Source organism: Fringilla coelebs (assembly GCF_963513975.1).
Source record: "Fringilla coelebs genome assembly, chromosome: 8".
Lineage (NCBI taxonomy): Eukaryota > Metazoa > Chordata > Aves > Passeriformes > Fringillidae > Fringilla > Fringilla coelebs.
The window spans coordinates 20,788,344-20,811,532 of record NC_140066.1 but is presented as its reverse complement, the minus strand read 5'-3'; the positions used below and the strand labels follow the sequence as shown (position 1 = coordinate 20,811,532).

At 36.3% G+C, this 23,189-nt stretch overlaps 1 protein-coding gene across 1 annotated transcript in view; it reads left to right on the top strand.

Annotated features, from left to right (window-relative positions):
* Nucleotides 1–23,189, top strand: part of PLCE1 (phospholipase C epsilon 1) — a gene marked incomplete at its 5' end in the record, with an annotated part of 114,265 nt that overhangs the window by 25,138 nt on the left and 65,938 nt on the right. The window contains one exon of the mRNA XM_084210057.1: nt 13,004–13,295. Within this exon, the coding sequence (XP_084066183.1) occupies nt 13,004–13,295 (292 nt within the window). The remainder of the gene's footprint in view (nt 1–13,003; nt 13,296–23,189) is intronic.

Genomic DNA, 23,189 nt, shown 5'->3' with positions numbered 1-23,189 from the left:
TAGACAAAATCTTGAATTGCAGTCACACATGTGTCAAGCACATATTGAAGGAGCAGTTAGCAAACTCATTCCTAGTTTATGGAATTGTATTTGTTGCCATCTTTATTCGTTCTTACCTCTATTAATTTAGAGAGGGGACATGACTCTCAGCCAGTGTCTTTTATGTATGTCATTTTAATAAAACCAAACTAGTGCCCAAGCTTTATATCTTACATTTTCGTAAGTAGCTAGACCTCCATCATTGTGTCATTTTGTTTTCATGTGGTCTTTGCATCTTCATAAGCAGATTTCATTAGAGAAGAATGTGTTAGTACAGTTTGTAGAGTAACTTATGGAATATAAAGACTGAGTTTGAAAATAGGTTTTAGAAGTACATGTCTCAGATGGAAATTACTTTTTTGCACCACACAGTTGCCCTTTGCAGTGCCAGTATTGCAATAGATTTATACATTTAATGTAGATTTAGTGTTTGATGAGATTTCTGTTATAAAAAGCATATGTAAACTTTTCCCTCAACGGAGTAGATTGTCCTTAATGCGGTTCTGAGAAGATAGGAGTCTGGAAATTATCTCTGCTTGTTTATTCTTTTCTACAGTAAAGACCCATTAGATCTGTCTAATCTTTATAAAGTACTGGTTTTCTGGGTTTTTTTGTCCCTGATGTCACCGTAAGTTTTTATCGTAGCACTGTTTGAACAAGTCTTCCTGCTTATTCTCAGAATGATGATGCTGTGACAAAACTGCCATCTAAAGATCTTAAGAATGTACTTGTCAAATTGAAAGTATTTGGGACTTGAGTAAAATGTTAAGCTACTGCTTGAGTTTCATGGAAACATACAATGCTTTCAATGTTATTTCATCTTTCTATGATAATTATTTAAAACAAGAGCAAACAACCATTTTTGCTTAATAGTTAACTGAAACATCCATTACAAATTTTCCTCCCTCAAGTATGTGAATAGTTTGTTATGTACATGAAAACTTGCTGCAGTTAATTCAAAACAAATCTGTACTCAGCTCTCCCAAAGCTGTTAAAGAGCACTATTTCTCCTTAAGGTGAAGCTTTTGAAGTTTAAAGAATCCTAAATTTGGCACATGTACTTATAGATAAATAAGTCAAAGTGTTTTCAGAACTGGTGTGATAGTATGAAAGAGAAGCTTGTAATAGGAATCTAGGTTTTATCTTTCATTTTGTGAGGCTATGCATACACACAGGTCACTTATGCATGTAATTCAGTGTAATATAATTGCAATTTGTAAAAATGATTACACTGAGCAGAGTGGCTATGAATTTTGGTAAGGAAGCTGTTGTATATACAAAGTTTAGTTGAAGCTAATGCTAAAGCAAAATAAATCTCATGGATGACTAAACTCTAGTCCCTGAGTCTGTAACAATCCCCAGAGAATAAGGAAAGTTAATTTAAAATATTTTTGTTCATCTGGTCTTAGGCCAGATGCCTTAAATTCTGAAAATCAAGCCTCCAGTGACATTCCACTCCAATGGGAAAAGAAAGGAGAACATATACTCTGGTCCTGCAGAAACTTACTTCATCAACAATTAAAAAGTGTAATTTAAATTCTGAACTACTGTGCTCTTATTCCTTCTCCCTTGTTTGGTCACTCTACTTTTTAGTTCGTACTTAAACTCTTAAAACAAGCATACTTACCTTAAAAAACAGGTTTGAAATGTGATGAAGGAATTTGAACTTTTGAAAATTGCAAAACATTAGATTATCTATTTTGTGATTTTCAGTCAAGTTAAACTTAACTGGAAATATAATTAATGAATCAATGCCCTATGTTTAGATCTTGGACTTGACTCCCAAAGCTCCATCTGGAAACAGCATCAATTTTAACTTAATCATTATGTTACCACCCTTTCATCCTTTTAGCAGATTCCTATGAAAACTAAAAACTTTCAGTGACAATTACTTCCATAGATTCAGTTTGATTCCAGTATACAGTTGTCTTAATGGAAGTATGGCTATTAGTGTATATTAGGTATCATTAGGTATCATACAGTTGTGTCATTAAATAGAAATGTGAAAATTGAATGTACGGTGTTCTGCGAAACAGTTATTTAAAGGCAGCAGCAACTGAACACCCCAGTTGGAAACAAGGAAAAGCAGGAAGCTATTTTTTTAGGTTGCTGCATTGTATATTAGTTGTTCACAGTGTCTTCACGTGTTTAGCTTTTCTACACTTACAGATGCAGCAGTTGTCCTTAGCAGCTAATGACCAGGAAAGATGAATAGTGTTGAAGGTATTATGTTCTTGTTGCAAGAATGCAACATAAAGAAAACTGCATCATTGTACCATGATGGATTGTTGTGATCACTTAGTTTTAGCTGAAATTTTTATTCTGAAAATTTACAAGGTAGCCTTTTTTCATTCTTATCATTTTGTAGGGTTGTTATTAAATGTTTATTGTGAACAGTGATGGATGAAGACTCACTTTGTATCAGTAAATGATGATTAAACATGTAATTTCAAAGCTAAGTTTGAAGTATCAATATTCTCTTGTGACTTTGGGCAAGGAATTTTGCCTTTTCTATTTTTGGGTAATTTTTAAAAAAAACCCTTAAAGTGGAAAATGCCTCTTTATAGAACAGAGTTATTTTGTTTCATGAAATCATGTTCTGTATCCTGACCTAAAAGTCTATCAAACAATTCAGTCATGAAAACTCTGAGAATTTCCTGGTTCCTAAGTACTGTCCAAAATAATCTTATAATTATTCATATGACCCTATGAACCCAACAGCTGAAGTACAAGCAAACAAATAGGCATGGATTCAGTGTCTATAAAATTAGAAAATGCGAACTAGATTTCCTGTGCTAAGGAAAACTTGCTCTTTTATTAGCTGTATGCCATGGATAGGATGCATAAATTTCACAGCTGTAGTAATCTGCCTACCAATCTTTGACTGTAATATCAGTTAAAATTGGTTATAAATGAAAGTATTTTGGGATACAGCAAGCTTCTGTTGCACTTTACATTTATTCAATCCTTAGGTTTCTGTCTACAGATCTGAACTATAGACTCTTTCTGATAGATTGGCTAAGATCCACCTTTCAGTGTGAGTCCAGAATGTAAAGTACAATAAAATCCCATTATGAACCTTTTTTGATAAAAATAAAAATAATGTTTGTGTAATTACAAAGACAGTTTCATTCCATGTACTTTGTGTCTGAGCTTTGGCACATTTACTCTGAGCTTGAGATCTTCTTAGGCAATTCTGAACAGTTTCTCTACTTGCAGGGATGCAGCATTACGCTGTGTAAAAACAGAATTAGCCAGTTCTATGGCCTTTAACCCTTGCCACTGGCTATCTTATGAATTTTAATATGAGAGACATGGGAATGGAACACATTGTGTGCTTTCTGATTCAGTTATAAGTATACATATTAACAAAATATTTTTAAAGAACACTTAAGGCCAGAGTTCGGCATAAGCAGCTATAGTGAACTTTGATAAATAGATGAGATTGTAGAAAGTGGATGAGAAACTAAACTTGTAAGGGGTGGTCAGATATGGTCTTCAGCAGCTATAATTTTTAGGTTTTTCTGTTTGGTTCTAAGATGATCATGTTGACAGGAGATGTCTTAAGTTTTTTTTTTTCTGTACTGTATGTTACCCCTAAACCTTATTGTCAGTTTATAGTTCAGGAATATGCAACTAAGCTCATCTTTCAAAGTTGTTTAAATAATCAGTTCACATGAGTGGGAATGCACCTATTTTTAAATGTGTGAGTTCTGTGGAAGCCTTTCCTCAAATGGGAAGAATACAGTTGATACTAAGGTACAAACCCATACAGATTCCTGCCTGTATCTGATGTGTGCCTGGAGTTTTTGTTTGTTTTTTAGAGTAAATCTAGACTTGCTATTGCTCCACATACAGAATAATAGGTAAAAAAATTATGTGGAAAGGCGGTTGTTGGGTTCCTCTGCTTTGAGTGCTCGGTATTCACCTGTCTCAGGTCAGTATTTTGGATGCCTGTTTTCAAACACGATGCCTGTTTGAATCCTTCAGTGAACTAATGGAAGTAATTTCTTTTCTGCCTTTGAAGAAAGCAAACTTTCAAGGATGTATTAAATAGAGTTTTCAGTGGCTTCTGTTAGAATTTTTGTACCATTTCTTACTTGCATTTGGAAGTTTCAGCGATCCATTGTAATAATAGCATCCCGTTACACTTTGATGTACCAAAGACCTTTTTCATACGATGAAAGGAGGAATTTAAAATTTCTTGAATTGAAATTGTTCCATCATGACACATTTAATATTCTAACATCCAAATGGTTTGAGTGAATTATTTCAGTCTGAGAGTTTTAAGCCTAATTAGCCTATTATAGATAATGTACATAGCTACACTAAAACTTCTGAATCAAAAATTCAACCTGCTAGTCATCTTCTTGTTTTAAATACTTTTTATAATGTACCTGTGAAATTTCATATGAATGCTTTTTTTTTCATCAGTAAGGTGTATCAAAAGTCATTATTAAAATATAATTTTGAAAAGTGGTTATGTGTGTGGTACATATACTTTTATGTTAAGAGCATAGTAGGTAATTTTGAAAGCTGATAACCCAAGAAATTCCAGTCCGCATGATCCCATGTTCAAAGACATGATCCACTTCAGACTAGTAAAACTGTCAGCTTTTCAGTAAAAATATCCTGATAAATTGTTCGTAAATTATATTGTTGGTGAAAGTTTGGAGGAAGTAAATAAATACTGGCTGCATGTAGAATTGACCAGCGTAGAACAGAAAACATCTAAAAGTTATAATTTGCAAAGTACTAGAAAAGGATAAAATATTTAAAACTAAATTAGCAAGTGAACTTAGTAATAAAATAATTAATAAGTACATAGTTTTTCACATACACATTTGTACCAGCAGAGGTATAAATAACTGACCCAGCTGAAAGTGATGTTTTTGGCCTTTTCTAGCTAAGATTACAGAGGTTTCTCTCACTGGCAAGGGCATTGTTTCACGTTTCTGAAAAGTGATGTGAAGAACTCCTACTTTGTGTTCTGTGTCATCCTTTCATTTTTTTCTGTAATCAGCTTGAAATTTTAAGTGTTTATGAAAAAACTTTCAAATTACAATTAATGCCTTTTATCAGCCTCTGTTTTATATCCTAAGTTGATTCGTCTTAATAGTTATTTGAATCTAAAGTATAATACCTGCCATAAAAAGCAGGACTTTCTTGGAGTGGAGATATGGTTTTAAATCTGTATCCTAATTAGATCACACTGCTCTCTGTCTTCTAGATCTGTAAAGTTCATCTTTCCTTTGGAAAGGGCTATTTAATACTGTTACCTTACAGAAATGGAAAATAAGTAAGAGCAACCAAGTTTTTATCAAAAGTAAAAAATGATTACTTGTTGGAAGCTTTGATCTGCTGTTACAATTTCTGGTCATAAATCCAAATCTCAAATTAATTTTTTTTAAACGGTGTTATCATTTCCTGATGATAAGGAATGAAAAAAATTCTCCACTAAAGGCACTTGTCAGATACCAGAACTGAATCAGGATGGCTGATAATATTTCTGAAGAATGTTGAACTGTATTTAAGGATTGCCTGTGCAAGATAGTTTGATCCTCATTAAATTCTGTTTCTGTTCTTGAAATTATCTCATCCTTAACAGGATGCAATTCATAAAAAATATTGGCTGGTGAGGTAATGCACATTCTGTAATTGCAATCCAAGCTATAGAAGGTTCACAGAACATGACTTAATGAATATTAGTGTTTGGGCACATCTGTGCTTGATCGGTCTTTTGGCAGCCTTCCAGCTGCCATTGACACTGGTTTCCATGTTCCCAGGGTCAGCTCATCTGTTTTCTGTGTGTCCTCTGCTGCTCTGGGCCACATGCCCATTTACAACTTACTGTGTAGAACTGAATACTCAACAAAACTTGCTGTTGAGTAAGTGAGCATTGTTGCTCTGCAGCATGATACTCTTGTCTTGAGCTCTGTGCTGACATTCTGTCTACATCTTCCTCATCCTTGAAGAGAGCACAAAAGTTGGAAAGGTTTTTGAGAGCAGACATTGCAGAAGGGATATTGGCAAGACAGCTGCTGGAAGGGCATCCACACTGTTTGTTCTAAATTGCTCAGCTTGAAGATCATTTGCAGAAAAGGAAAATATCTGGGTCTCCCACAGTGACTGCATCACTGGACGTTAGAAAAGCTATGTGAGTATGCTGGGAAAAGCATTAACTGCTATGGTAAAGAGATGCCTGAAGCCCTTTATTTCTTTCCTGTGATGTGTTCTTTCCTTCAGGTGTGTAAGGGGACTGGACAGGCTCCAATGCATGCACCTCCTCTGCAAGTTGTATGTGCCCTACCCCAGGGAGGGCAGCTTCTGTTTGAATTGGGAGATTTATTCCTACTATAAGGAGAAGGTGATGGTATATGCTAAGCTATATCTTGGCATTATGTTCCCTCCTCCCACCCCTCACCCGTTCCTGGGCAGTGAGGACATAAACTATGGCATTTGCTTTTACTCACTGCTGCAATTGCAAATAATGCAGGGTGCTGCTGCAGCAAACAAACCTTGCTCGTTTTGCATTCTCAAAGCAGTTCCTGTTTTTCTTCTTTATAGTGTCCCAGACAAAAGATGAGCAACACCTGTGAGTAGCACCCCCTGCACATGCCTTACAGTAAATAGCATGTTTGTCAAGTTCTGGGTGAAACTGAATCAGTGGTACTGATTACTGTGTGTGTGTATTTCGAGGAACGTTTTCTCCCTGCCTCTGCCCCCCACTCCCCAAGACAACGTAGCATTCCTTGTATGTCATGAAGTACACTTCAGATTATACCTTGACACTGTATCCTCTTATTTTTTTCTTATTTTTTAAAATACAGTACAGTGTTTCACTAATCTAGGGATGCTTTAAGGAACTTTTCCATTACAGAAACTAGCATCTCGGCAGGCAAGTTAGTACATTTCAGCACCATGTGAAAAAACATAGAAAAATAGATATGAGCAAGTTAAGATATAGACAACACTGTTAATCCCTGCCATTCTTTCAGTTCTTGCTGATTTACATATATTTCACTGTGAATATGTGTTTATAGCTCTAGCTTTCTTGCTGCTTAGTTGTCAAAATAGCCCTTTAGTGCTATTTCTTAAGAACATATGCAAACCTGTACCAAATGGCTGTGTTTCAGCAAAACCTTCAGGTGGTGGTAGTTCTTGTTCTCCTGTTGGTAAAGCTGCAGGTGATGTTCAAATAAATCTCCAAAAGCTGTTGAGTATGAAGAAAGACATCATAATATGTAACCCTTTATTTGATTGCATTTTATTTTATTTTAATCTGGGATGACTGTTTGTACTTTGAGAATGTTGCCTGTTAGCCAAAAATGTTGGATCATGAGATGCTGGGAGAGGATCTGTGAGTTTGATGCCAGTTTGCAAAACTGCCAGATAGTTGTCTTCATGTTTGCCACAGGGAGAAACTGCAATAGAGTGTCATGACAAACAACAGATCAGAGAAGCTTGGGAGAGGTAGTTGTCCTGGTTTCAGGTAGGGTAGAGCTTTCTTCTTAGTTGCTGTTACAGTGGATTTGGAATGGTATTTCATCTCCTGCTGGGCTGGACAGTCTAGAGTCTCTCACAAATTTCAGTGGTGCTACAATTTAGAAAAGCTTACAGTTGAGTGTTTGCATTTATCCACATCATCTGGAATAATAAGTTGGGGATGGAATTTAGTTGACCACAGGTTTTATCATAAACCTTGCCCTACTTGTTCTTGTAAATACCAGAACTTAGTTAGACACGTAGCCAAAAATTTCATCAGCTGTCCTGGTGTGTGCTTATTTGGTTACAGGCTGCTGAGGACCACCAAGAATTTAATGTTCTAACAGTCCAAATGTCTGGCTTTTGTACTCCAGACACTGAAAGCCACTTACCAAAATGTCCAGTTTCTTTAAAGGATTTCTGAAGACCTCGCCTATTTGATTGCTGAAGTGAACAAGACTTTCCAGTGAACAGAGCTCAGAAATAGTCCTGACAGAGCAGACCTTTCAGCTGTTCTCAGCATCCTCTTTGTCAAACACAGTAAAATCCCTTGGCTTTGAGCAACCTGCGCAACTGTCTGAGATATGGCCTCCGGCACAGTCTCTTGAGAATGTTACGTACACAGTAGGAAGAAAGACAAACATATCCACTATTGTAAGGATAACAAAAAATGCATTCAGTGTTTAATGCATTTTTTTCCTTTTAATTGATACATAATCAGAAATTGTTACAAGGCATTCATATTTTAGAAGGACCTTGAATTAAAGATTTGTACTTTGGCAATGATCTTGAAATGTCGTGAAATAATCAGTGGGTGTATGGTCATAACCTGAATGAGGTAAAGCTGAGAAAATCCAGTGTACTTCAGAAAATTAACTATGAGCAGTATCTATTTTTTACTAATATATGCTCCGAAGTGTTATACTGGAGTACCATTTTGGAAGACATAAAACTGAAATATTGACCAATTCTGCATTAATGCCTCATTCATCCAAGTTCACCTTGCCATGTTAGTTTCTTTCTGACAAAGGTGTTTTTTAGCATAGCAGACTGTGCTTGTATTCCATGCTACATATGTCTGAATTAAATGATAGAATAAATACATGTAAAAGCAATTGGAATGGTCCTTGGTCATGACTTCCAAGAGATCACCGTTAGCTTCATTTGACCAGTTTTAGTAAGTGTCTTCTGAAAAACCTGGAAGGCCAAAATGAAAAATCACTCACAGAATTTCCTCACTTTAATGTAATTTTTCTTGGAACAGAACAAATTTGAAAAGAGCAGCATTTCCTGTGCTGTTAATTGTGTTTAGGCTTGTATGTTCTGTAAAACCTTTGTGTTTTCAAAGGAGATATTTAAATGGTCTTCAACACATACTGTCCTGAGAGTTATTACTTGTTAATATTCCACTATGTCTTACAGGCATTTAAAAATGCTTTAAAAGCATGCAACAAATGAAGGCAGGCTGCTGTCAGCATCTTCCATCATAGAAGTGCTCTGTAGGTGAGCAGCCAGGAAATCAGACTGAAATGTGTCATACTAACGGAACACATGCATACACCTCCTACATTTTAGTATTTCATCTTGACCCTTCAGGATATCTTGATAGATGTGTTTAGAGAGTGTTTGGACAGATGCAGTGAAGTATTAAAACCTCATTACCCTATTGTATCATATTTTTACAATGTAGTAAGTTTAATTTTTCATGACTATTGTTTGCAATTAAATTCTTTGGTATGCACATTCTTCTATACATATTCTGCTGCTTAATAAATGGGACATTTTTAGTTGGTTCATAATTCCAGTTTCTGGGTTTCAAAAGCACAGCAGCAGCTAGATATCTGACAATATGATAACATGCCTCCAAGCTCTAAGCTAAATACCTGAGGCAGAAAAAATATGAAAAGAGAAACAAAAAACGATTAAGTAAGAGATACATGTAAGTTTAAGTGAGAAATCACAATTATTTTTTATGAATTGCTATACCTGGTATTTCCAGTACAGCAGTGCCCATGAACAGCTTCATTTTGGGGGAATATGTGTCATAAACTGGGCAGTAAGTGGCTGTGGTGTTTGTTTGGGTTTCTGCTATTTCTACGCAGTAAAGCTGTTGTAATGTTGTGGAGAAAAGGACCCATTGCAATTTGCAATTCTGTGATGATTAAACAGAAAAAAAAAAGATTGCAAGAGAAAACTAAAGAATAATTTCAATGCTAGCATAAGTTGCTTGTTCTTATAGTTATTTTTAAAGATATTTTTAATATCTTGGCAAAATATGTCTGTCATCACTGTAAGAAAGTTTCATTGCCTGAAGGTTATCAATAAGTTAACTTGCAGATACCATTTTAAGTTACTAGAAGCAAAACTGAGGGGCTTTTAAAAGTAAAGTTTTGATGATTTATTGCATACATTAGGAGATGAATAATCTATTTTGTTTCCTTGCAGTTTCCAAGTATGGACTTGGTTGTCAAGCTGCAAGAGTGGAATTCTGTCTGAATTTAATCTTTATTTTAATGCTAATTTTCATTTTTTAGCTGGGTGACAATTTTCTCCAGTAGAAAGCAGAAATACTGTATGTCGCAAGTAATTTTTATTTTCCTTTTACTTACCATTAAAATCTCCTTCATAAAGAAAAGAAAGTAAAAATCTGTTGAAGCTATAGTGTACTTTTATTTGCATACTGGTGTATTAGTATATGGAGTTTCATGTTTCATCTCGTTTCTTTTTTAAAAGTGTTGTGTGTTCATTACAGAATATTTAGTACTGCAACACTTTCAGAGTCAGATACTGTCCTGAGTTTCTTAGAAGTTACTGCTTTAAATGCAGTCAGTGAGACATGGCAGCATCAGACTGCAGATAGTTTTGCAATCCTTAATATGTAAGGCAAAGTGAGCCTTTGTTTCTTGATGGGTAGCTTTCAGTTTAGTGCTGCATCTTACTCTTTTTGGTTCACATTCATTTTTAATTACATTAGTCATTCTTTGTTAGTGGCATGGATCAATAGGATCTGGATTCTGCCAGGATGAACTGTAAACTCTGGCTTGGAATAAACTTCTTTGTCTCCCAGGCAGGATTAAATTTCCCAATTGTCTGGTGCAATCTCTCTGAAAAGTGGTTTTCCCTATCAGTTACCTGAGGGATTTGTTGCTATTCTGATTGTTTCAGTTCTTTTCAGGGGCTGACAAGTATACACATTGTAAGTCTGTATTTTTTCGTAACCTCATCTGTGTGCAGCAGAAGTAACACGCTCAGAACTTTAACACATCAAAACAAACAGAATTTGAAAATGTTATGTGATGTGCAAAGTCTTTGGAGACAGCTAGTGCCCCAAAGTCTACTTTACACAGAAGAGATTAACACCATTATTCTATGTATAATCTCTCCGGCAAAACACTGTCGCCTATTTCTGTCAACAAATGGTTTCTTTGCTTTGGCAGCTGAAAGAAATTTTAGTTGTGTAGGCAACAGAACATGCCTTTATAAGTTGCAGAACCCAATTTTAAAAATATTTTGGATGGTAACTGCAGTTTTGAGAAGTTAAATTGTATTCATTAACTAAATATTTTTTTAAACAAACTAAAGAGACTAATTATATCTGCTGTGTGTAACACACTCATAATCCAAAGGTTTACTGTTTCACAGTACACCTTTTGAAAAGGTACTTGCAGACAGTTAGCTAAATAAAAGGTCTGTACACATCCCATCCAGGTAAGGCACGCTTTAAGAGCACATTTTCTTTTTGAATTAAGGTGATGATGTGTCTGTACTGACAGTCTAAAAGTCTGTGAAACTGCCAGATAGCAAAGAAAAGAATATAAAGCTGCAGGTGTAATATTTCTAGAAACCTCAGACCAAACAAATTTTGGAAAATCTGAAGGGAGAGGAGAAAAAAGATCGATGCCACAACATTCCATGCTGTAGTGTAGTGCATGAGTAGTGCAGTGCATCAGAGAAGCTGTCTTTTAAAGGGATTGAGTTATATATAACCATAGTCAACATGTGAAAGTTTCTTTTTTTATCTTAATAAATATGTCAGTGTTCTTTTTCAGATCATTGAGTTACATTACTAGTTAATGAATTATTATATTTTTAATATAAAATTTTACTGTTTTCCCCCGGATGTGGTTATTACAAAAATTATAGCTAAGATAAGAAATATCTACTTAATATATTAGATTGTAATTGATTTTCTTCAATTTTTTTTACATGGATGAAGGAACCACATCGTTGTTCACCTCTTCTGTTAGTGGAGGGTCGGATCCCTCATGGAACAGGGAGTTGGATCCCTCCTCCCTGACTTGGCAGGGTAAATGCCAGGCGCAGGGCAGAAGTGGATGGGTGTGAGATCCCTGTGCTGGGAGCCACTTCCCTCCCTGGATCCGTGGCTGGGCACGTGTGTGTCCCGTGGGCAGGGTGTCGGTGCCTCTGACATGTGGCGTGCACAGGCTGTGCAAACAGGTTCTTATCATCTGACTGAGCACATGTGTGCTTGCTTTGTAGGGCTGGCTGCAGTTTCTGCCGTGTTGATGGATAGCTGTATTTTGTTTATATGTGGGAAAGGATGGCAACAAGACACAAGGTGCTAATTGAAAAAAACTGTCATGAAGCCATCAGCTTGTTTCTTCTGCACATCTATGACTGGTGGGGAACAATCTCATGAAAATTGTCTCAGCACCTGTCCTGGTGACAGTTATGCTGACCTTTCCCTGTGTTAATTTTTAGTTTACACTTTGTAATTAAGAAGCACAGATCATTGAAACAAATTATTAATGCTAATCAGTAAGTCAGCATGCAAGAATGCAAGGAATCAATTCTCCCCTTGTATACTAAATGAAGAGATTTCTTCCAGATTCTTGCTTTGATCATCAGACTCTTTTAAATAAGCAAACATTACTTAGTTGCTAAGCCACAGAATGAAGTTCATTAGTGTGTTATCACAATATTGGAAAAAGAGTACTAAACCAATATAAGATAGAGGACCTGTGCGTAGGATGGAAGTAATGCAATAAACGCGACACAGGAACATTTTGAAAGAGGGTTCAGAGTGATTAAAACCATTTCTGTTTGCAAAACCCCGCCCCCTCAGCGAGAAAAAGTGCCAACCCTGAGTTGATCTGGTTTTTTCTGCTACTGATATCTCTAAGGTTTTCTAGAAATACAAGAGATCTAATAGTATTATAAACAATTTTGTTCATAGTCTGTATTTTAAATGTTGATGAGGTATATTGATATGGGGTTTTATTAGTCTAGTGGTTGTCTTTAGAATGCTTTTAAACATATATTGAAAGCCAGGATGACTTCTTACTTAGATATCCTGTTTGGGAGCCTGACCCAAAATCCTAACAAACTACTTTTGGATAAGTAGATACTGCAGGTTGTTGAACTTCACAAGAAGTCGTGTTCTTTTGGATTTGTTTTATATTCAGTATGTTATCCTAAGCAAATGAACTAACAGTCCATGCTTTTGCATTCTCCACAGATCTTCAGTACAGTGAGAGAAGAAGAGGAAGGAGCAGAAGATATTTTTGAATATATTCCTCATCTTCTGAGGAAGCTCCCAACATCTGTTAGAGACTGTATATACAAAGGAGGTGGTTTTTGTGTAAAACCATGCGTAACAGGTGCTTGCTGTCAATATCGTGCCACTTCACAGAGGACTGCACTCTCTAACTATATAACTGGTGCTTTACTAGAAGCAACTACATCATTAGGAGCAAGAAGTGGTCTTTTAAATATCTTTGGAGGATCAACTGGAAGAACAATGCTTAAAGGTAATGAAGATTTTCTTTTATCTCTGTCCACTTGAAGTATAGAATAACTTGCAAAATTATGAATACTGTGTAGTATTCTGTAGTTTATATACTCATCCATGAAGTGAACAGATAAAAAAGGTTTTATGTTTTCAAATATTTTCCTTTGCAGTCATTTTGTGTCATAATGAATAGCCATCTTAGTTTAATAAAGTAAAAATGCAACTAAACTGAAAAGACTTATATTACAAAACATTTCAGGTTTTTTTCTTGTCTGCCTGCATCCAAATTTAATGCCTAAGCCATTGTTTTAGGGTGTTCCCATGTGTAGTATTTCTCATTTACCAAGTGCTCCTGCTCATGGGCTGACTTAGTTCAGAACTAGAGAAAGGAGTGTATGCTCTACTTGGTTATTATTGTTGTCATTATACATGTAGCTGTCAGCATAGCACTGTATTGTGAAGCGTGTACACTTCATTACTGATTTATATTTGGTCTTCTCTTGGGTCCATCATCTTTGTAGTGTTGGATCATTTCAAATAACATGGGTACTGTCTGTATGGAAAGTGCCTCTTGGAAAATGAATGTTGCATACTAAACGTCCATGCTGATCATCTTCGTATGTAATAATATCCTTAATGTGATTTTGTTTAGTCTGCTTTGGAAGCTAAACAAAGCCTTCTTAGTACAAATTCTGTGCTTTAAAATATTGTTTTCTACAGAACAGCACTTACATTATCGATTAATTTTGAATTAATTCCTAGAATATTTCATAAGTTACTCAAGCATTTGGAGATCTGTTATCATCTGATAAACCATAACAAAAGGATGTAGTATCTCTGTCATACCATGGTAGGAGTGGTGCATGTGGATATTATGGCTTGCCCAAAATTCTACAGAAATACGAGAAAATAAGTGCAAAACCAGTGAGGTTCCTTAACTAACGCAGATACTGACTTCATTTCTTACAGACTAATAATGGTATAGTCTATGCTCATATATGGCTGTCTTATTTTTATCCCAAGAAGTAGCCCTTTCTTGATTTAATTCTAGGTGAATCAAAGGGTAGAGAGAAGCGCTAAAATATTCTTAGAATAGCAGGTACAGATGGCAAACTTGTAGCATGTGAATGAATTTCAGTGGTACCTTGGGCAACATTACTAAGCTTCATGTACCATTGTCTATGAGAGACAGATATGCACAGTATAGCACCCAATTTTGGTAGGGTTTTCCATTTTATTTTGTTTGTTTTTTACTTGTTCTGGGGAGATGAGTGCTTTAGAAAAATAAACAGGGACAGTCCTGTGATAGCTCAGAAATCAGGATTAGAAGAACTGAGCCATGTGCTTCAGAGCTGAGTTCTGAAACTGAAGCAGCAGCAATAGTTAGCTCAGGCCCACCAAGCTGTGATGTGGCTACATCTTTTTATGGAGCCTGAGCTGGTGAGTGCTCTTGTGTGCTGTGTGTACTTCATGTACTAGCACACTTTGCTCTAGTTTGGGGTTATCTATGGTGACAGTATTATGTGGTGTATGTTGTTGGATTCTGAGCCAGAAGATGTAAGACATTAAAAAAAAGTTTAAGATTTTGAACTCAGTTTGCAATTTCACTGATAGCCTGTGTAGAGTGTAGAGACTGGATTTACTGTAGTGGTCTAGGCATGATTTACTGTGCTGGTCTCTGGTGAGGAAGAGGTGTGCTGCAGCTTTAGGATATTGAAATTTTCTGGATGTGGAAGCTTCCTGTTCATTTATATTGTGGTGATGTATTATATCAGAGAAATTATAAGAGTCCTCTCTAAAACATTTATATATATAGAGTGTTACCTGGTGATGTGACCAAGTCATTTGCATTAGCAAGGAACCCAACTGTATTCTGAAATCAGAGCTCTGGTCATCATTCATGGATGTGTACCTTTTGAGAAATTGTCCTGTCTATACAGATTGATCAGAAGGTTATTTTCATCTGTCCAGCATCCTCTGTATTGCTGAATTTAACCTCAATAGGCTAACCTCATTATAACCTGAGAAATTTTAATTAATATCATTAACTCTGTCATCAAATGCGATGGAGGATTTATCTCAGGATACAGAATGTCATGGGAACACTTCACTCGGTAGTTGTTTGCAGGCATTGAAAAGGGATATATTAATCCTGTTGTGGTTTAATAGCTGCTGTTGTTTAACCCTTGTAGGTAGCACCTAGCTACCACTCACTCCCCTAGAATGAGATGGGAAGAGAATCAGAGGGGTAACAGTGCAAAAATTAATTGAAAAATTCAGTTGAAGAGAGTTTAATAGATAAAGTAAAAGCTGTGTGCGCAAGCAAAGCAAAATAAAGAAGTAATTCAATACCTGCAGTCAGCAGGCAGGTGTTTAGCCCTTTCCATGAAAGTAGGGCTCTTTCACATATAACGACTTCTTGGGAAGACAGGCACTGTAACTCCAAATTGGTTGTCAACTAAAGAGTAAACATTACTGCACTTCGCATGATTTTTCAAGACAGTTCTTAAAAAGTTTCCAAAGCAGAAGTAAATTTGTTTAATAGAACCAATCTATATCATGAAGTCTTGAAAAGATCTCAAGGGCTGTTGAATTTGTGTTTGGAGAACCTTTTCTGGACTAGACAGCATTCCACTACTTTCAAAATGTTTGTAATTTTTGGAGACAAAGTTCAGCACTCTCTTGCACAGTGTATTTAAAGAGGAGCCCATTACTTTAATGGGCAGTGCACTTGTGATTCAAAAGGAGGACTTCTCAAAAAATTAATTCTCTCTTTAGTTAGGGCTTTTATGTAATATCTGCCTGGGAAATAGGGATCCTGCAAACAGGAAGTCCCTAATACTGGGATAGCCTCTTGGGCTCGTGTCCCCCTAGCACCAAGCACTTCATCAGTTCATTGTGTTCAGTACTTCAGGGGTTACTCAGTGACCTGAGCAATGAACCTTGCAGTCACAAGCAGTCCAACTCCAGGGAATACTTTCTAAGGTTTTGCTTGGTAGCTAAGGACCTTAAATGCTCTGAGTCCCCAGGGCTAGGATGGTTTTGTGGGCAGATCAGACACTGTTGTTAGTTCCACAGAAGGCTTCCAAACATACCAGACCTTCTAAGCCAGAATTCTCAGTCATGTGGATTTGAGACTGAGAGTTTTCAGAAACTCAAGTAGGGCCCGCTGTGTAGGAGAGTCATGTCTCAGGCCTGGAACAGGGCTCCTGCAAGCCCCGCTCTCAGAGGGCTCACAGGGCTCTCAGGCTCCTGACAGAGGGGCTGCCACTCTGCTCCTTTAGCACAGCGATAGTCTGGGACTGGGCTCCCGGGAACCACGGATGCCTGGAGTTCCCACAGCTGCTCAGTGACATTCACATCCTTGTCAGCGTCTTTGTTGCTACAGGGAACATAATTTTCACATATGAACACTGAAGACATTTAGCCTGCACTGTTTTAGTACCTCTGTATGTAAATCAAAGTTTTTGGTTAGTAAAAATTTTAAGTGTGTCTTTCAGTGGGATTTGGATTAAAGCCAGGTCTTTTTTCCTGTAGAAAGGAAATCCTGCTTCTCAGCCTGTTCTGTTTCTTACAAATTGATTGTTACAGAAATTTGCTCATAGTTGTGAATGGGCCAGAACTTCCAGTAGAATCATATTTGAAGGGCCAGTCATTGTTATAGTTCATATGGTGTTGACGTTTTTATGCAGAAAGTGAAAAAAGTTGTGTCTTTCTTAAAGAAGAAACTGGAGTATGTGAAAATGTTTGTACTCTATATTTGATAGAGTTATCATTTGAAAGGAACTTGTACACTTCCCCCCCTCCCCAATTTAGTTCTGTTTGTAATCTAAGATAAAGGGAAGGAGAGTTAGAAAGAGGTGTCTGAAGATGGAGCAGACTGCAAACACATTTTGTATCAGTATTCTTTTCGCTTTAGAATCTTCTAAAATGGGTAAGTCTGATGCCACTCTCTGTGATATAAATTGGACTACATCTTCTAGCAAAAGCTTGACAGGACTTGTTAGACAGACAATAGCAGGTTTTGACCAAGAACATAAGGAAAGTAATTTGTCATGAATGTGGAGGCAGACTGCATTGATCTTAAGAAAACCTGCTTCATTCATCCTACAGAATTTAGTGATTACCCTTTTTTTGTAATCAGACTTTGCCATCTGCAAGACTGCTCAGCAAACAGGTGCCCAAGTCTCTGTGGCTTTTCCCACTGCTATTTCTTGTATCCTTTGCACAAAGTGTATTACTACAATATTGGGAAAATTCCAGGATCCCCGAAGTTGGGACAGTTGTCTGATAGCTATATGTCAGAGTCATGGATGATAACAAGCTTGATGTTAGATTTAGCATAATTTAGCTGGTGGGTTGTGTGTGTGTGTTTGTGTATGTTTGTGCCCAAAGGTTAAGACTATATAGAATAAGAGATAAAGCCAAACGAGCTGAAATTGAGACTTGAAAAGACAAAATGTGTCTTAGGGTGACAGTCTGTGGTGAGATGCTTCAGTGCACTGTAGGAGAGGAAATCAGATACTGAACACAAGTCAGTCTGTATGTAGATAATGTGGCCTGAGGCAAGGGTGTGAGTCAGGAAACAAGGATTTAATTCCTGCTGTGTTGCCTCCAGGATGTAGGTTAGGAATAGCAGGAACAAGTGCAGGTCATCTGGTTAAGAACAGAAAGAAGAGTGTCATGGCAGGAAGCACAGATCAAGGCTGAGACATCAGGAAGGAGGAGAAAGATTTTGGAGGACAGCTGTAAGTCTAGGGACACGTGGGACTGTCTGGAGCTGGCTACAGTGATTGTCCCTGCAAAGTGCCAGAAGGGAAAGATCACTGAGGTCAGTCCCTGGACCTGTCTCACCCTTTGGCCAGTCCCAGTTGGCTGCAATCAAAGGGACACATAAAAGGTAGTGGGAGAAGGACTTAATGAGGATCCTTGACAACATTAATTTAACAAAAAACTTCCTTCAATTCAACCTGTTTAGTACATTATAGGCACAAAGATTTAAGTTCTGCCAGCATAGCTTTTCTTATCCTTACAGTCTTCTTTCCAGGGTCAGTAAGGCATAGTACTGCAAAATAGACACATAATTGAGCCAGGCAGAAGATAGAAGTTAACTTCTTATAAGAATTTAAAATATTTTCATTTGTAAAATTGCACCTTTTGATGTAATAGGTATCATACTCCTGGTACATGTCTGTATGGATCTGGATATTCTAATCTGTGTACAGGGCTAAGCAATTAAGAAACAACTGAGTATCAGCTGATTTTACATAGATTTTGGTTCCAATAATACTGTGTGAGAGTTTGGGTACACTGTTGATCCTTTAACCTGTGTATCTGAGTCTCAGCTTATAGCAATATTTTTCTTGGGAGTCTATAGCTGTTATTTCCACTGAAAGAAGAAAAAAAAAGAGTTTAAATACAGAGAATGAGTCTGTGTTGTTAGAGGTTTGTTGTGAGGAAGGTAATAAACGACATGCTGATGTCTGTGGATGAAGGCTGAGAGAGCAGAAGTTCGTGCAAAGTGATATTAGTTTTAAAATAAAATTTATTAATTTTTTATGACAACTACTCTTCAGAAAAAAATGAAAAGGGGTTCTGAGTGCAGATAGTTAATCCCTGAAGTGCTTCTTATTGTTTATTATTTCAAAGGTCTGAACATTTGTTTGAATGGACCTTGTAAAAGTAGTGTCCATGGGAACTTTTAAAGTGTAGAATGGAACTTTTTTGGTATGTTTATGTTAGCATGTCAATCATGAGCAGAAAACCCCAAGGACTCAAGCAACAAGATGACTCAAAAGTCATCTCTTTAAGCTTTGGTTTTAGGAAACAAACTAGAAGATAAAATTCAGTTTTGTAGGATAATACTGTTTTATTTCTCCAGACAGAATTTTTTTTGCTAAATTTCAAGAAATAATGTATAGTTTACTTAGCAGATCAAAGACATTCAGGTTTTTTTCCTTTGGGCTTTCAGATATTTGCTTTTGTAACTAGTGAAAAATACTTTTGTAATTGACCCTATAATGATGAGAAATGCTTAATTTGATGTTTCATTTTATATATTTGTAGTGAGAGAGCATTAATAAAATTTATATGTATAAATAAAATGAATTTTAAAGTTTTCCACTGCATCTCCATGTGCATCCATATATAACATGATTTTTTAAAAAAATCTAAGTATCATAGTTTCCATCTGGAAGTTGGAAACAACACTAAATTGTCATTCTTCCAATTAAGAAAGAATATGCTTGTGTTGTCAATGAAAAAATAATGGTGTGTTGGCCAGATCCCATGGTTCCTTCAGTAGAGATTTTTCAGACAAGACGTATATTCACCGTATAAACAAAGTGTCTCTGAGTGTACTGCTCGCATTCCAGCTCTGCACAGACCTCTCTCAGACTTCCTGGGGAAATGGAGAAAGCTTTCTTGTGGCAGCATATTGGTTTTCAGTCTTGTGTACTCTAGCAAATTTCATAACTAACTTTTCAGTGATGTAGTCCTGCTGCTTGTAAAAGTGGTGTAAACTGTGTGTAGGCAAGGGTAAGGTTAGAATGAAGAAAAGAAGTGATAAAAGTGCCAGAGCCAGATACTGACTATGGGATGAAGGCAGGGGTTTGGTTTCTACTTACTTTCTGAACACAGATGCAATCTGAGGGCTGTGCTGTCTTTTTAATTCCCCCTATTTGTAATTTCTTCGAGGTTAATCACATTTCTGGAAGCCTCAGGGAGGTTTTCCTCTACTTTGCCTCTCAAATAAACTTTTTTGGATGGTTGCCTAAGTCATAGCCCTTTGTCCCATTAAAGTTAATGCTATTGCCTTTTACTAGAGTTGTTAGTACAGAGAGCATAAAAGCTGTAAAGGTAGGGCATTTGCTAATAAAGAAACACACATTGTGGTTTTTGTAATGCTTCAGATGAAGTTTCCTAAAACAAAAGTAATTCCATTTATTACTTTTGGCCTGTTTAGACAACACTGATATAAATATAACTTGTACAAAAGCCTGAGTGTAGGGTAACTTATTTCTTAATATATTTAAAAACAAAAATCCAGCAGAATTAAAATTACTCTTGTTTATAACTCTGCTGTCAAAATCAAATGCTTTTAGTCTTAGCAGGATGTATGCTCATCCTTAATTTCTAAACTTCCTTCCATTTGAATCCTAGTGTTTCAGCTTTTATCTGGGGAGGTGGGAAACCTGACCTTTCAGTGAGCCAGCCAAATGCATGTCTTCTTCATGGCTTACACAAGGCATGTCAGTTATGCATTTTGCCACAGTTTGTAGCTTTAAACTGAGCAGCTGTTGCCTCACTGTTAGTTTGGACAAGTGCAGCGTGGAGACTTTTTGTGGCACTGAAGTACCTGCTCTTCTGGCATTTTCGGAGGAATCTAAGATTCAATGGAAGGCACATTTGCTGGTAAGATTTGCCCTTCTGTTGCCCGTAGTACGCAGTTCTGATTACATACAGGGAGTTAAATCAAAGTGATATTTTTATTTCCAGAGAAGTAACTTGGGTGACAGTTTTCTAATCTTATTTTAGATCTATAATGGCTGCATTACTAATAGTGCTGTATGGACACAAAGCTGTTTCTAGGTGCAGAATGAAGTAAGGATTTAAGTTAAGCAATAAATAATGTCTTACCTGTGTATTTTGTATTTCAGCTTGTTTGAAATGGAATGCAATATTTCAAGTAATTTAGGAAATTGCTTTGCATTTATTTGGTTCAGATTGCAACTATTTCAATATTAAATAATGTTGTGGGACATTCCTTTGTTTCTTATTCTACAAAAAACAAGTGTCTGTTGCAAAATTGCTGGACAAAATGCGATTTTCAGTACTTTAAGAAGTACTGAATAGAATAAGGTATTTTTTTCTTAAAGTATATAAATTACTCAAACATTACATGTTCATAACATGTTTTTGAATGTAAATGCACTGCTGCTTTTTCTTTAATGAGCTTTTCTTCCTGGATCTTCAGTATGCAAGTTTATAACTTGCAAGCAGTTTTTGTTTCATGGTTGCTTAAGGGAGTTTACGTTTTTTTTTCTTTTCTGAATGACAAGTATGCATGTAGCATGTAATAGCAATGTTTTGCTCCTAACTGCTCATAAATAAACGCCTCCATTTGCTTGTTTTTTTCAAGTGGCATTTGTAACTTGAATGAAGGTTCATTATATTTTACTCTGTGAAAGGAATGTCCTTTATGTGCTAACTCTCCCATTTTCCCAGTCTGGCTGTTAGCTGAAGGCTATGACAAGCATTCACCATTCTGAGTGATAGCACCCCATTGCAATGGGAAAGTTGTCTTGGTTGTCAACACCGTTATTCTCACCTCAGTGATTCAGACAGCACAGAAAAAAAGCTCCCTGATATCAAGTGTATCTGTATTAATTGCAAAACAATGGTGGTTTTTTGATGTGCCTATTCAGTCAGTGATAACAACTCTGAGATAACTACAAGTATTACAAGAAAGGGAGTGAAATTTATTTTAGTTAATCTCAACTCAGACCCTTGGCTGTTTTGTAATGTTTTTAGCTTTGATTTGAGGCGGAATGGAATAAGCATTTTTCTAAAAATTAGGCAGATATCAGGATTTTTCTTAGGGCATTATTGGTTTAGCTTTTATTTAAGAGGATTCATATTGACATAGTTTTTGAATGTTTATCTATTTGCTTTTGAAATGCTAGTTATGTATATAAAAGCATTGCTACATCTTTTAGTAATTTCAAAATAAGTAATTTGCGAGGAGGATTTCTCAAATGCAAATTGAAAATGTTTCAAAGCAATAGTAGAAGAACTAGGTTACAATTTGATGCTCAAAGTGCCTTTAACTTTTTTCTTGAGCTTAATTTCAAGGGTTTTGCACAACTCTACAGTAATTACATATTTTTGTCTACATTTCCATGGACTTAGTGCGACAGATTTCATGCACACTTTCAGCTGTCTTTGTAAGTGTTGAGGTCTTCTAGGAAAGGGATAGATCTGCTGCTGTTGCATTATATCTCCTCTCTTTGCCCCCATTCATGGGCTGGAGTGGTGTCTTCTAAGAGCATTTTTTTTTTTTGAGGGGGGAGAAGAATTCTCAGTCTAGAAAAGCTATTGCTTCAAATGCCTTTTATTATGTTACTGTTATCTTTAGAGAACATTTTATCTGGAGTTGTTCACCTGTATTTGCTTGTTCAAATTTAAATTGCAGAGCTCTGGAGAGAAACAGGAAAATGGTCCTGGGAGGACCAGGAATTGGGCTGGATAATCCTTGTGGTCCTTTCCAGCTCAGCATGTTCTGTGATTCTGTGAAAAGTCTCTTTAACATGGATGAAGTATCATAAATATTTGTAACTTATTCTAAAAATAATTATTCAATTTTTTCAAATAAACTGCTCTTCTTTTTAATTTCTAGAAGTTTCAAGTTGAAATTCAGAAGAATTCCAGTTGGAAATGTCATTGATCTTTGGGACTTGATTCTGAAAATAGCTAAAAAAAATACTTTTGCCATATTTGCTTAGAAGAGTTAGTTCTGTTCTTGTGTTGGTGTAGGCACTTGGCTGATAAAATGTAATTAACATTTTAGGAACTTATTTGTGGTGTTATACTTTAAAGCACCATGAAATAGTTTTGTTATTATTTAAGTTGAAGTGCCTTAAATTTGAAAAAAAAAAATAACCTTAGGTGTAGAATTTTCTTCTAGGCTTTAGGTGTTCATAATATGCAGTTCTGTAATTGCTGTGAAGTAGAAGGAATCAAATTAAATCATATAGTTCATGTCTACCTCATAGGTACAGTATTTGAATATAAAACCTCCTAATAGCTACTAACAAAACTTTGAAATATGTACGGAGCAGAAAAAAGAAGAGGTGCCGCTTCAGGTACTGGTGGTCTTGAGGATGGTGGTAGGATTTACATACAAAGTCAGTGT